This window comes from Peromyscus leucopus, chromosome 5 (assembly GCF_004664715.2).
Source record: "Peromyscus leucopus breed LL Stock chromosome 5, UCI_PerLeu_2.1, whole genome shotgun sequence".
Taxonomy (NCBI): Eukaryota; Metazoa; Chordata; class Mammalia; order Rodentia; family Cricetidae; genus Peromyscus; species Peromyscus leucopus.
Window position 1 is genome coordinate 73,836,950 of NC_051067.1, and position 14,193 is coordinate 73,851,142.

General features: G+C 40.9%; 1 protein-coding gene across 1 annotated transcript in view; it reads left to right on the forward strand.

Annotated features, from left to right (window-relative positions):
• The window catches only part of Gpr158 (G protein-coupled receptor 158), a 360,681-nt gene that overhangs the window by 31,666 nt on the left and 314,822 nt on the right, over positions 1–14,193 (forward strand). Inside the window, exon 2 of the mRNA XM_028892013.2 lies at positions 4,455–4,560. Coding sequence (XP_028747846.1) covers positions 4,455–4,560 — 106 coding nt within the window. The remainder of the gene's footprint in view (positions 1–4,454; positions 4,561–14,193) is intronic.

Genomic DNA, 14,193 nt, shown 5'->3' on the forward strand with positions numbered 1-14,193 from the left:
ATAGGAAACAGTTTTATTTTCAAACACTGCAGATCAGGCTTTCAATATTTCTTTTAAATGTTGCTAAAAATATGAAGCACCTCCATAACAGCATTATTTACATGCCCAATGTCTACTTGTAGATGAATAAATAAAGTGAGGAGTATCTCTCAACTTTCAAGAAAGGAGATCCTGATACATGCTACCACGTGGATGGATTGAAGCATTACACTAAGCAGCATGGGCCACCAATAAAAATACAAGAGGAAAGAAACAAAAGTTAGAGAGGTGATTCTGCTCTGGGAGCTGGGCAGGAAGGGGCATGGTGAATTGCAGTGAGTGTAGTCATAATTCTGCAAAAGCAAGAGGCCTGTAGGTTGCCTGTACAATACAGCAATGTGAAAATGCTTAATACAACTGAATTGGATATTTATAAGTTGTTAAGTTGATAAATTTTGTGACATGTATGCTTTAACAACACAACTATAAAGAGATTTTTAAAAAAGAGCAAAAAGTAGCTTTTTGTCATCTAGAAGGAATCAGACAGTTCTTGTTCCACATTTGCCTTAGAGTAATGATCAGAATATACTGGATGAAAAAAATCTATTTTCAATAACAAAAAATTACATACTACTAAAATAAAGTGTGCTGAAATACAGAGTTGATGAAAGCAGGGGCTGGTAGATCAATTAATCCGTTACATCAGGTCATCCCTTCCACCAATAGTTAACCAGAACAGACTCTGAGTCTGTGGGCTACTGCCATAACAAAATATGTGGCACTAGTTTTGGACCCAGAAATAATCACAGTGATAGTTAAAGCTGGAACCTGTTGGTGACTCTTGAAAGACAATGAAGAGCTGGGTGGTTGGTTATGCCTTTAATCCCAGTACTTTGGAGACAAAAGCAGGTGAACCTCTGAGTTTGAGGCCAGCCTGATCTACAGAGTGGGTTCCAGGACAGTCAGGGCTACACAGAGAAACCCTGTCTGAAAACAAAACAAAAACCCAAAACAAAACAAAAGGACAACGTGGGAAGTACTATTGCAGGTAGAACAGAAGGGACATTGTCACACAATAGGTAGGAAGTGTGACAACGTTGGCCTAGTCATGACTTGTGAAAATATGAACGTACCTTTCAGTGGGCCCTGCCAAGGTATGCGGCTAAGCAAACACGCTATGCACAAGAGTTTGTGCAAGAGGTTTATTGGGGAAAGGGAAGAGTGAAAGAGTGAAGGACCATGTCAGAGTGGAGACATGAGAGAGGTAGGCAGACAAAGAGACAAGAGGAAGAAGAGAAACAAGAGAGGAGCAAGAGGCAAGAGAGACGAGAGAGCGAGCTGCGCTCCGGCGGGCCCTTTCAAAGGGCGCACATGTCATAGCAGATGGTGGAAAGGCACCTGGCGACAGGTGATGACGTAACTGCTTTGGTGGCAGAGGCAGGCTGCTACTTCGGCGCAAACTAACAGTGATGGTTAGTTTTGGTCAGCTTGCCACAAGCTAGAGTCACCTGGGAAGAGGGAACCTCAACTGAGGACCTGCCTCCACCAGACTGGCCTGTAGGCAAGTCTGCAGGGCACTTTCTTGATTGATGCTTGATGTGGGAAAGCCCAGCTCATGGGACAAGGTGTCACCCCTGGGCAGGCGGTCCTGGGTTATAAAAGAAAGCAGGCTGAGCAAGTCAAGGGGAACAAGCCAACACGCAGTGTTCCTCCATTGTCTCCGCTTCAGTTTCTGCCTCCAGGTTCCCGCCTCTGCTTCCCTTGGTGATGGACTGTAAAGTGTAAGATAAATGAACCCTTCCTTCCCCCAACTTGCTTTCTGGTCATGCTGTTTATCACAGCACCAGGAAAATGACTTCAAACACCAAGTTATTGCTGTAGCCAATCGGGGGACCGAATTAGCCTCTGGTAATACTTTGTGCGTCCGTGGTGTGCATCCATCCAAAATTATAAAACATCTGTCAGGACAAAGGTCAAACTGTTATGAATGTGTAAGCTCTGAACTTTATAAACTTCACACTGGGACCACCACCTGGAACAAGGCCAGACAGAACCAAACAGCTATTATTGAAAAAGCTGTTTCTCGGGTTAGAGATGAAGATCTGAAATCAGTTAGTGGCAATGGGACAAAAATGTCAGAATACAAGAAAAATCTGGGAAGCCAACTTACAGTACTTGGCAGGAATTTGGGGCTTGTTCTACACCCTCCGTCCCCCCGCCCCCGGGCAACAAGTAGGGGAACACACACTGGTCTGTGGAGCACCAAGGGGCTTAGGAGTATAGCATTTGTTGTTTTCCAAACTCTGGAGCTCACCAATAGGCTTTTTCTGGCCCTCATTTTCCATCCCTGAGACATTTAAACCACAGTCGTTTCCTGGCGGCCTGTGGAACTTCCTGGATGCGGAAGGAAGGAACAGCACTTCCGCCCCAGAGACATTGCCTCAGGGACTCAGGGTGCAGGCATCCTGGGGATGCGAGCTGGCCTCTGAATGGGGGATCTTACGCTTTTGGGTCTCTGCGTTCCTTCAAACTGTCTGCTGTTCCCCAGTAAGAGAACTCTTCCCCTAACCGAGTCTCCCCAAACGTCACCTCCCTCTCCGGAAGTCTGCAGCACCTTCCCCAGGGCTCAGTGGGTCTCCAGGCACCAAGGAGGCCCTAATGAAGATGAGTCAGCGCTGATCTCCCATCTGGTGAAAGCACGGCTCATTTACCTCTGGTGGTTTAGAGCGAACCTGAAGTGCTTCGTGGCTGGGTTGAAAGTCCGCGGCGACTTTTTGATTTCTATATATGAACTTGAAATTATGGGAGAGTGTTCTCAACCAGTAAGCTACTTATTTCGGAAGCCAATTTTCTTCAAGGAAAATTTGCAGAATAATGGCAGCCTCCTGCATTTCCCACTGGTGACCATCGTGCTGAGCGAGCAAGACATTTGGCCTGTCTTTCCACTAAGCTCTTGTTGGTGTTGCAAATAGCTGGAAAAAAAAAAAAAAACAACAACAACCCTGAACTCATTTTTTCTAGCAGTTTTGACACAAGCAAAAATAGGTTTTTGGTTAATTTATGCTTTATAATGAGGCATTCAAGGGAGAATACTACAATGTAATAGTCAATAATAATAGTCCAGTGGGAAACCTCTTGATGCTGGTGCTGAAAGGTGTGGATATGAAGGGCTGTAATTATTCCAGTGGTAATTTTATCTTGGTCTCCTTTCATCCCTTTGGCCTGTTCCCTTCCACTGTAACATTTCTTCCTTTGTAATGTTTCCTGTCCTAGTTTGCCTTCTATTGCCATGGTAAACACCATGAACCAAAACAAAATTTGGGGAGGAAAGAGTTAATTTGGCTTCTATGTCCCAGATCACAGTCCATCATTGAGGGAAGTCAAGGCAAGAACTTGTAGGCAGCAACTGAAACAGGGACCATGGAGGAACACTACTTACTGGCTTGCTTGCCATGGTTTGCTCAGCTTGCTTTCTTGGACAGCCCAGGACCACCTGCTCAGGGATGGTACCACTACACTGGGCTGGGCCTTCCCCCATCAACCATTAATCAAGAGAATGCCCCACAATCTAGCCAACCACTCAGTCTGAGTCAATCTGATAGAAGCGTTTTCTCAGTTGAGGTTCCCTCTTCCCAGATGACCCTGGCCTCTGTCAAGTTGACAAAACAAAAACAAAAAACAAACCAGCACATATTGTAGAATTTATTATAACTATCATTCATTATCTGTCATGTGTACTATGTCAGAAACATAGATGGATGTGTTTGTGTCTACCTATGATGTCAGAATTTATTGAATAATATGTTTGTAACATTGGTGGTGTTGGCAGTGGTTTGCCAACAACTCTTGATAACTGGTCAAAGCGAGCACAGGTTCTTTTATCCTAATTTTAGCTACTAATACTAACTCCTGTATCGTATATTTTACAGCACATTGTAAATACCCACCTATTCATCATCTGTGTATTTATGTAAATTATAGAAGATCAGTGGAAAGAGATGCCTTTTCTTCTGTTACCTTACTAGTTACCCCAACCTCTCTGACCTCTCCCACCATAGTATGAGAATTACAGCAGTAGAAAGAAATGAGACTAATATTTGACCATATTCACTTTAAAGAAGGTATATTTTTGGGCAGGTGTTATTTTAGAGTCAAGTTTTCTGCTATTTCCACAACCATATTGTCTGGTTTAGTCAATCTTCAGCTATTTACTGAGCACCTGTTATGTGCCAGGTACTACACGAAGCGGCCAAAGATGGTGAAAGTACGAAGTCCTTACCTTTGCAAGCTGAACAAAATGAGTATTTGCTGGTTTGTCCTCCTATGTTTCTTCACTGAGTAAGCCTGAGTTAAATCTTAGTGGGTAGTGTAAACAACTTAGGACATTTTTACATCTGTCTGATTTCCAGGGCAGAACACGCTTAGAAAATTTAAAGGCTCAGATTAATTTTTTCTTTTTATCTTTTTCATTTTAGGGGTGTGATGAAAGTTGATATAAATCTTCAGAAAGTGGACATTGACCAATGTTCAAGCGATGGCTGGTTTTCAGGAACTCACAAATGCCATCTTAACAACTCAGAGGTAAGAATTCCAGGATTAGATCCTCTGAAATTGGAAGCAAAGGCTTGGATGGTTCTCACACATGTTTTATTTGTGTGGGTGAATAACCATGTGCATCCTAATGAGAAAACAGAATCTGTACAGATCTCAGTTCTGTCAAATGAACAGAAAGGGGGAGAAAAGAACATTTTTGCAGAGTAACTCTTTAGACAAGGCGAAAAGTAAGGTTGCGGCTGAAATTTGACTTTAATTAAAGGCTGATTTCATTCTTCAAAATGAGCTAGAAATGTGCAACAATCATGGAATGAGAAAACAGTCCCGGCGGGACCAAGCAGAGCAAGCGTCTTTTAATGCACTGAGATGCTTATTGTCACATTTGTGGGATCCATTCAGACATGTTGCCATCTGCTAAAATGTAGTAGAGCAGGTATGGCAGGGAAATTTGGAAAATAAGGAGAGAATTATACGCAGGGACCTGTAAAGGGATTGGTTACAGTTGTGCGTATTTCCCTCCTCCCCACTCCCACCAGTGCTTGCTTGCTTGATTTATCTATTGATAAAGAACCAAGATCATACTTCTGCAAAATATTGGTGGTTTTTGTTCAGGAAACATTGACAATAGCAATGATCCTTGTCACTTGCCTTTTGCAGTTTCAAAGGAGAAATGTGATGACATACTAATGAATATCTTCTTACTAATCTGTCTCTAAGGTCCAAAAATGTTGTGAAAAAATGCACAGAATTCCAGCTTTCTGATCATTAACACTTGGAATATCCCAATGTTGACTCCAAAATTTGTAAGGAAAGTTGACTCAGTTTATTTTAAATAGGAGGGTGTTTCTACAAAGTCATAACCAACATCTTTAATTTGAACTTTTTCCAGTTGTGAATGGTAGTTGTGCACAGTGCGTATACATGGTTTCAGAGCAAGGCCATTTAAGCCCGAAGGATGTTTGCCATTAAGTACTTCTTTGTGTCAATGTGGTTATAGGCAGTATACGCATGAATATATATGGATACATTCCCCTCGAGTGTGCATCATGTGCACACCCAACAAACCACGCTATTACACATCACGCAGAGACCACCAAGATCATCATACTCTCAATAATCTGCCAAAGTCCCACACTCCCCTACACATCACACATAGCTTTATCCACACCCATTCTCTTTATCACAACATCCCTCAATTCCCCTCCCCCAGTACCCCGGCACCTCAATACTCTTCCATGTCCCCCTCAATCCAGTGGTTCTCTACTTTCCTAATGCTGCAACCCTTTAATACAGTTCCTTATGTTGTGGTGACCCCAACCAGAAACTTATTTTCGTTGCTACTTCATAACTGTAATTTTGCTACTGTTATGAATCATAATGTAAATATCTGATACATAGGACAGCCTTAGGCGACCCCCGTGAAAAAGTTGTTTGACTCCCAAAGAGGTCACAACCCACAGGTTGAGAACTGCTGCTCTAAATCTATTCCAGCTCCATCATGTTCCTCTAATGCCCTTTCACCTTGTTGGTTCCTCACACATGTTCTCACATCTCTTCCATGTCTATACACCCTCACATAGCCAGCCCGCTACAGCTCATCTTTTTACCTCCACTCCTACCTGACTGGGTCTTCATGATATGTGCAATTCCTTTTGCTTTGGTAAAACCTTTTGCTCCATTTGGTCCTCCTATGGTTTTGAATGTTTCTGAGGCTTTACTTCCCTCTGGATGACTCTGGCAATTTCAAGCATATCAATTTCAATTGATGATTGGTGATTGTCCTAACTTGGTTATTATGTCTATGGCAATTGCGTATGACCACTTTGCATTGTCTTTAGCTAGCATGGATTCCCCCCCCCCCACCCCCATTGTGGCTACTGGTCTGAGAGGGACCATTTCTAGGCAGCCTTGCTTTGGTGTGGGTACTGGCTTCAGTGAATAGTCTGTCTAGAAACAGAAAGACTGACCCTCTTTGAGCCATTTTTCTTTCTTTATAGAATTTTTTTTTTTTTTTTTTTTTTTTTTTTTTTTTTTTTTTTTTTTTTTTTTTTTTTTTTTTTTTTAAGACAGGGTTTCTCTGTAGTTTTGGTGCCTGTCCTGGATCTCACTCTGTAGACCAGGCTGGCCTCAAACTCACAGAGATCTGCCTGCCTCTGCCTCCCGAGTGCTGGGATTAAAGGCGTGTGCCACCACCACCCGACTTGAAATTCATTTTTTTAACTAGATGATTATATTACCAATAACTACTTTTAGAAGACTGATTTATTTTCATTGCACCAGCAACATTAATTTTCTGAGTCTTGCATATTTTTAGAGCTTTCAAATAAATTATTTCAAGAAACAATACTGTTTTCTATTCCAATGAACAAAGATTAGGTTGAAATATGTGACTTTTAGGATTATATATTTTTATTATGTATTTATGTATTTATTAGTACATATATTTCTCTTGTGGAAAAATTTGAAAAGCATAATCTTTAGAACAATTCACAGTTCAATGACTTATTTGAAAATGTTGTAGCAAGAAGTTCAATGCTCCAAAAGTAATATTAAGAAGCTGGAATGAGGGACCGAAGAGAGGGCTTGGTGGTTAGAGACTGGCTGCTGAGCAGAGGACCTGGGGTTCAGTTTCCAGCATTCCCATGGCCATTCACAACCACCTCTAACTCAAGTTACAGGAGATCTAGGGCCCTCTTCTGGTCTCTGCCAGTTCCAGGTACATATGTGGTGCACATACATACATGCAGACAAAACACTCAAACCCATAGCATAGGCTTTTTTTTTTTTTAAGAAAGGAAAAAGTAAGACAATGCATATTTTGCCTTAGAACCTGCTCCCTTCCAGTTCTGTGGCTTCAAAAAAAATATTTATTTAAAAAAATTTTTCATTTTACATACCAACCATAGTTCCATACCCATCCCTCCTCCTGCTCCCCCCTCGCCTTCCTCCCTCCGACCCACCTCCCATCCACTCCTCCAGAAGGGTAAGGCCTCCCATGGGGAGTCAGCAAAGTCTGGTACATTCTGCTGAGGCAGGACCAAGCCCCTCCCCTGCTACATCAAGTCTGAGCAAGGTGTCCTATCATAGGGAATGGGCTCCAAAAAGCCAGCTTATGCACTAGGGATGGATCCTGATGCCACTGCCAGGGGACCCTCAAATACACCAACTTACACAACTGTCTCCTACATGCAGAGGGCCTAGTTTGGTCTCATGTAGGCTCCACAGTTGTCAGTCTAGAGTTCGTGGGTTCCCACGAGCTCGGTTCAGTTGTCTCTGTAGATTTCCCCATCATGATCCAGACCCCCCCCTTGCTCATATAATCCTTCCTCCCTCTCTTTTACTGGACTCCTGGAGCTTGGCTATGGATCTCTGATACCTGATTTCTCAGTGGAGACTCTGAAAGCCAAAAGGTCCTAGACAGACATTATGCAGACACTAAAAGACCAAGGATGCCAGCCTAGACTACGATACCCAGCAAAATTTTCAGTCACCATAGATGGAGTAAACAAGATATTCCATGACAAAACCAGATTTAAACAATACTTATCCACAAATTCAGGCCTACAGAAAGCACTAGAAGGAAAACTCCAACCCAAGGAAGTTAGATGCACCCACAAAAACATAGGCAATAGATAATCCCACAGCAGCAAATCCCAAAGGGGAAATACACACATACCACTCCCCCCCACCCCCCAAGAAAACAAGAATTAACATTCACTGGTCATTAGTATCTCTTAATATCAATGGACTCAATTCACCTATAAAAAGACACAGGCTAACAGAATGGATATAAAAATAGGATCCATCCTTCTGCTGCATACAAGAAACACACCTCAACTTCAAAGACAGACACTACCTCAGAGTAAAGGGTTGAGAAAAGACTTTCCAATCAAATGGACTTAAGAAGCAAGCTGGTAGCTATCCTAATATCTAACAAAATAGACTTCAAACTAAAATTAACTGAAAGAGATGGAGAAGTTCTGTGGCTTTTACAGATATTTAAGCTGAAAGTAAGGGCTTTTGGTTCTGGGCAGGGATTAGGAGGTTCTTGGTGGGGTAGTATATATTATACAAGGGCTATTGTGGAACTGTTCACACTTCTCTAAGCTCCTCTGGTGGTGTTGGTCTCTTCGAGAAGCTGTAGTCAGTGCACATCACACCTGAAGTCTGAGCACCAGGAACCCCCTTTTTATCCTTCTCTGTGCTGGTGTGAATTGGAGAGTCTAAGCACTAAGAACCCCTGTTCTGTCCTTTTCTGTGCTGGTGTGAATTGGAGAATCTAAGCAGCAGGAACTCCCTTTTAGTCTTCTCTGTGATGATGTGAATTGGAGATTACAACCTAGGTTTTCTTGAAGAGTTCACTATTTGGAAAAACAAAGAAAAATCTCCTGCTTGGAGTGGTTTTCATCTGCTCCATTTTTTTTTTTGTCATGATCTTGTGGTTCTAACTGCAAGGCTCACTGTGTAAACTTGTATATTTTTGAAACTACTTAATATGAGTCACATTTTTGGATGCAGGGTTTTATCTTTATGAATATCAGTATCATTAGAAACCAAGACACTGCAGCTTGGAGTAGGTTCTGTATTTTGCTAATGTTTAATAGTCTCCTCTTGTCAATAGTAGAGGGACTTCTATATATCCAAGTCTTAAGCAAGACTAACTTCACTTTATGATTTTTCTGGAGTGTTGACTTGTGGGCTCCTGGAACAAGTTCTATCAGTAGAGTGGGGCTCATGTTGAAAATGGAAAACTGATGTGGGACAATGACAAAAGCCCCAGAAACACCATGAGGGGAAAAAATTTCCCACTGAGTTCATGTAGCCAGGTCTAGGAAGCTATGGCGCCCCACCTCTCAGAATGGACTGCAGGGTGATTATTCTTTTTTTGTTTGTTTGTTTGTTTTTTTCGAGACAGAGTTTCTCTATGTAGCTTTGCGCCTTTCCTGGAACTCGATTTTGAGACCAGGCTGGCCTTGAACTCATAGAGATCCGCCTACCTCTGCCTCCTGAGTGCTGGGATTAAAGGCGTGCGCCGCCGCCCCGGCCCCCCCCCCCCGTGATTATTCTTAACTGAGCTGCATCATTGCAGAGTTTAATTGACCATGTTTTCCATACACATTTCTTAGTCTGTTTTCCTACCAGTGTTTTGAGTACACAAAGAATTCTTTCCTACAGTTTATTAGAAATACAAAATGAATTGATTTTTATCTTAAGAGTCTACTTTTGCTTATTTCTACTATAAGAATAATAAAAAAAATTGAAATAGGAAAACCAAGGCAGTAGCTTTAAGCTGTTTGTTTATAGGCCACTAGTAAACATTAAGTGCCTCCTTTTAAATATACAGTGAATACAAATCTTTTATTATATTTATATATCTTTTTGTAAATCAGAAAACTTAATCAGGTTGGCATAAGGATGAAATAACTTAATGATAACGATATTTTGTAAAAGTAAGTAATCATATCTTTAATGAGAGCATTGCAGCTAACTCACACTTTAGTAATTTTTTTTATTGAGAATGTTACAACCGATTCTTTGTGCAGCTGGTTTTATACTTAGTTTTAACGCCTGTCACAGGTGATGAACATACTTTGTAAGAATCTATCAAATCAAATGGAATGAATCTACTGTTGACTCTTTTTGCTAAATCATGATGTCCATTTTTTCAGTTCTATCTACCAGTTTTTCAAAGGTTTATGTGAAAATATAGCCAGCAACTTTTCATCTTAACTGGTGTTAGTTGGTCCCTATAAGCTAATCTGAAAACTGGTCATTTTAGTATTTTAAAGGAATATATATATATATATATGTATATATATATATATATATATATATATATATATATTCAGCTTGTTCTCTTCTTGTGAGATTAATTAGGAACTTTTATCTTCAAGTTTAAATTGCAGGGCTCTCTGAATATTTGTGGATTTTGGCAACAAAACTCACATACACTAGAAACATTTTCAAATATTCATTTTCAGTATTCTCACTTTGAGATATTTTCTCAGGATTGCTGAAGTGTCACTTTGGGAGATGGAAAGATATCTTAGCAGTTACGGTGTGTACCGCTCTTTCAGAGGGCTGGGGTTTGGTTCCCAGAACCCATGTTAAGAGTCTGGCAGCTGCCGGGAAGCCCAGCTCCAGGGGATTTTGTGCCCTCTTCTGGATTCAGTAGAAACCTGCAGTCACGTGTGCCCATATTCTCGCACAGAATACACTTATATACATAATTTAAAAAATAAACATTTAAAAAATGACATTTTTTGGGCAGTGGAGATAGCACATACCCACACATGTAACACACACACACACACACACACACACACACACACACACACACATCAGTCACAAACAGCACCTCCATGTCTCTCCTTAATGGAATGTCTTAGGTTGGAGTCTGTAACTCCACATAATTTTAGTTAGAAAATATGCTTTAAGAAGGTAAGAACGGGTATCACTTAGTATATGAGAAGAGGAGTTCAGTGCAAAGATATAAATAAAGCAGCACTTGCCCCTTCTCTTTGAAAAATGCTTGTGTTCAGAACACAACTCAGTCCCTTGAGCACTCAACAGTCTACAGTGCTTTTGAGAGATCTTTAGCTTAATTTCCAATTCAGTGAAGTTGGAAACAGCTACTTATTGGTTCTCATCTTGTATGCCCTGTTGTACCAGGGCACTATTTTCATTGGAATTTTTAGAAAAATTGTTCTATTTCTATAATTGTGCTGTCTGTTGTGAGAAGCACTGGCCATATATGGCTACTAGTTTCAATTTATAATAAATAAAATTAAGTAAAAATGAAAATTTCAGAATAAGTGGCCTCCATAACCTGATTCAAGCATTTCATAGCTGCTTGTAACCAATGACTACCATAGAGGACAGGGAGGTGGCCAGCCAGTTCTAGAAGATGATCTAGCTCTTAGTACAGAGGGGACATCTAAGTTTTAAAGGCTTTCAAATCTCTGAGTTTCTATGAACAGCCCAATCAGTATCATTGCCTTCAAATTCAGTGAGGGACATTAAGGACATTGGAGTAGGTTCTGCATTTTGCTAATGTTTAATAGTCTCCTCTTGGAAATAGCAGAGGACTTCTACATGTCCAAGTCTTAAGCAAGACCAACTTCACTTCATTATTTTTCTGGAGTGTTGACTTGTGGGCTCCTGGAACAAGTTCTATCAGTCTAGCAGGGCTGATGTTGGCTTCTGAAATCTTCTCCCAAGCTACCGAAATAACTCAGTGGAAAGGAGTGAGGGCAGAATCAGCCATGGCAGCTTGTGCTGTGAACTTGGAAGTCAGGAATTTAGGGTAAAACCTTGTCCCAGAGAAAAAGAAATGAAGCAAGACACTTGCACATGGTTTTTTAAATTTTTTAAAAGATTTATTTATTTATGTTATGTATATGAGTGCTCTATCTGCATGTATGCCTGCATGCCAGAAGAGGGCATTAAATCCAACTCTAGATGGCTGTGAGCCACAATGTGGTTGCTGGGAATTGAACTCAGGACCTCTGGAAGAGCAGCCAGTGCTCTTAAGCCCTGAGCTATGTCTCCAGCCCTGCACACTGGTTTTTACATGCCATTATTTCATGCTAGAAATGGACAAAAAATCTTCCAGCAAATGGAGAGCAGCATACTGGCCATCATCCAGACATTTAAATGTCTGTCACACTGCATCTTGACTTTTCTTTTCCCTCATTATCAGCACAAACTGTGGTTGTTTAAAGGGAAGCAACACCTCCTTATCAGAATGAAAGGTGGTGCATCAAGGTACCTCGCAGGGTGCCAGGCGCAGACTGAAATCTGCAGCCAGCCCTCTGTCGATGGTCCTCCCTTCATCTGCAGCATCTCTGTTGACGGTCCTCCCTTCCTCTGCAGCATCTCTGTCGATAGCCTCCCTTCATCTACAGCATCTCTGTCAATAGTCCTCCCTTCATCTGCAGGCATCGCCTTTGCTTTCTTCCGTGGGAACTGTCCAAATTCAAAATGGAAACCTCTTCCTCAGCTATTTGGAGACTATTTTCAGCTACTGTTAAGTTGTCTTTCCATTAGGCTAAATATCCTGTGGTTCAGTTAAACAGCCTTGCTTTACCAAGCCCAGCTAAGTGGGTTTCCTGATTTGTTCTCAAAGTTGTGAATAATTAACTTGCTTGAATTTCTTACATAGTCTTTTTTCTCTAAAATTTGTAGATGCTGATTGATTTTTTTCTGGGGGTGTTTATCATGTTCTTGAGAGTTCTTAAACTAAGTTTGATTCATAGAAATTGGATGAGATAAAACTTTGCCCTCACATTCCTGCTCCCAGTGACTGACCCAAGGGTACTCAGTGCCCTTTGCCATCTTGTGGTTGGGAGAGTGTGAGTCTGTTGTGGGAAGCTAAGAGACATTGAGGCTTTGTGGTCGTCTAGACATCCCCTCTACTAGAACACTACATATCTTTCCTTATGGAGAGTTGCAGGTTGTGGGTTGTGCTCTGTCTAAATGGTAGAGTACTGTTTCTAATACTGTCTCACACAAGCCACTTCCGACTTTAATTCCCCCCTATTCAGTTAGCTACACTAGCCTTTTCTGTTTGAGGTTTGCTGAACACAGTCTCACTAACTGTAAATTTAATAATTAGCAATGTATACATTTGATTGTCTATGGGGTACTTTTTCTGATAGATTAACTCAAATGCATCTTGCAAGTTGTGTGTATGTGTTTGAGACAGAGATTTGCTATGTTGCCCTCGCTAGCTTAGTGCTCAGGCTGGTCCTGGGGTTGCAACAGTTACCCCACCTCAGCTTCTAAGTGCTAGTATTACAGGTGTGTGTTCCAAGTGTATTCCTACTCTCTAAAATGACGTGAGTAATAAAGGAAATCATAATTTAAATAAATCATCACATTCTCCAGAGATCCAGAAAATTTGAAAATGTAATCAAGCATGACATTTTTTTAGGTGCTAAGTGACTAACATACAAAATATGAAATAATAACCTCTATCATAAAAAAACAATTCTTCACACAGTTCCTAAAGGTGAAAGAATTTTGCCTACTAGAGTAGCAAACAATAGTTTCTGCACTCAAGAAACTAAGGTTGGGGGAATTGAAGATCCATCTGGACACAGCAACACCTTGTCTCACCAAACCAAACCAAATTACTATACTGTATGGTGAGTATACTACCATGAAGAGTTGGTAGAAATGCAGTTGTTATTGAACTTTTTGGTAAGATGGTAAAATCACTACAATTAACAGTACACACTTCTTGGTTAGAGCTGTTTTTTTCTTTTTCTTTCATTTGCCAAAGAAAATCTTCTGAATCTGCTACATACATCTGTGTGCTACAGCATTCATTACAGTAGTGCACTGAAAATTTGGAAACATGAATAATATAGAATTGGTTAAATAAATTATGATGTATTAGAATAGTTCAGTGATAAAGGAAACTAGTTCTCCAGTATGATTTAACATTCATGAGGATTCAGTGGTATAGAGAACAATTGTGGTACGAGGAAGTCTTTCTGAAACGTATTTAGTAAGTGAGGTAAGGTGCCAGCTGCCGACCCTTTTTGTAGTAGTGAAGCCTGTAACTTGGCAAATGTGTATAGGGTGCCTCGTACAAGCCAATGCCCAGTGTCTTAAACTGTAGACCGCGGCCCCATATGTGAAAACAAGTGGCAG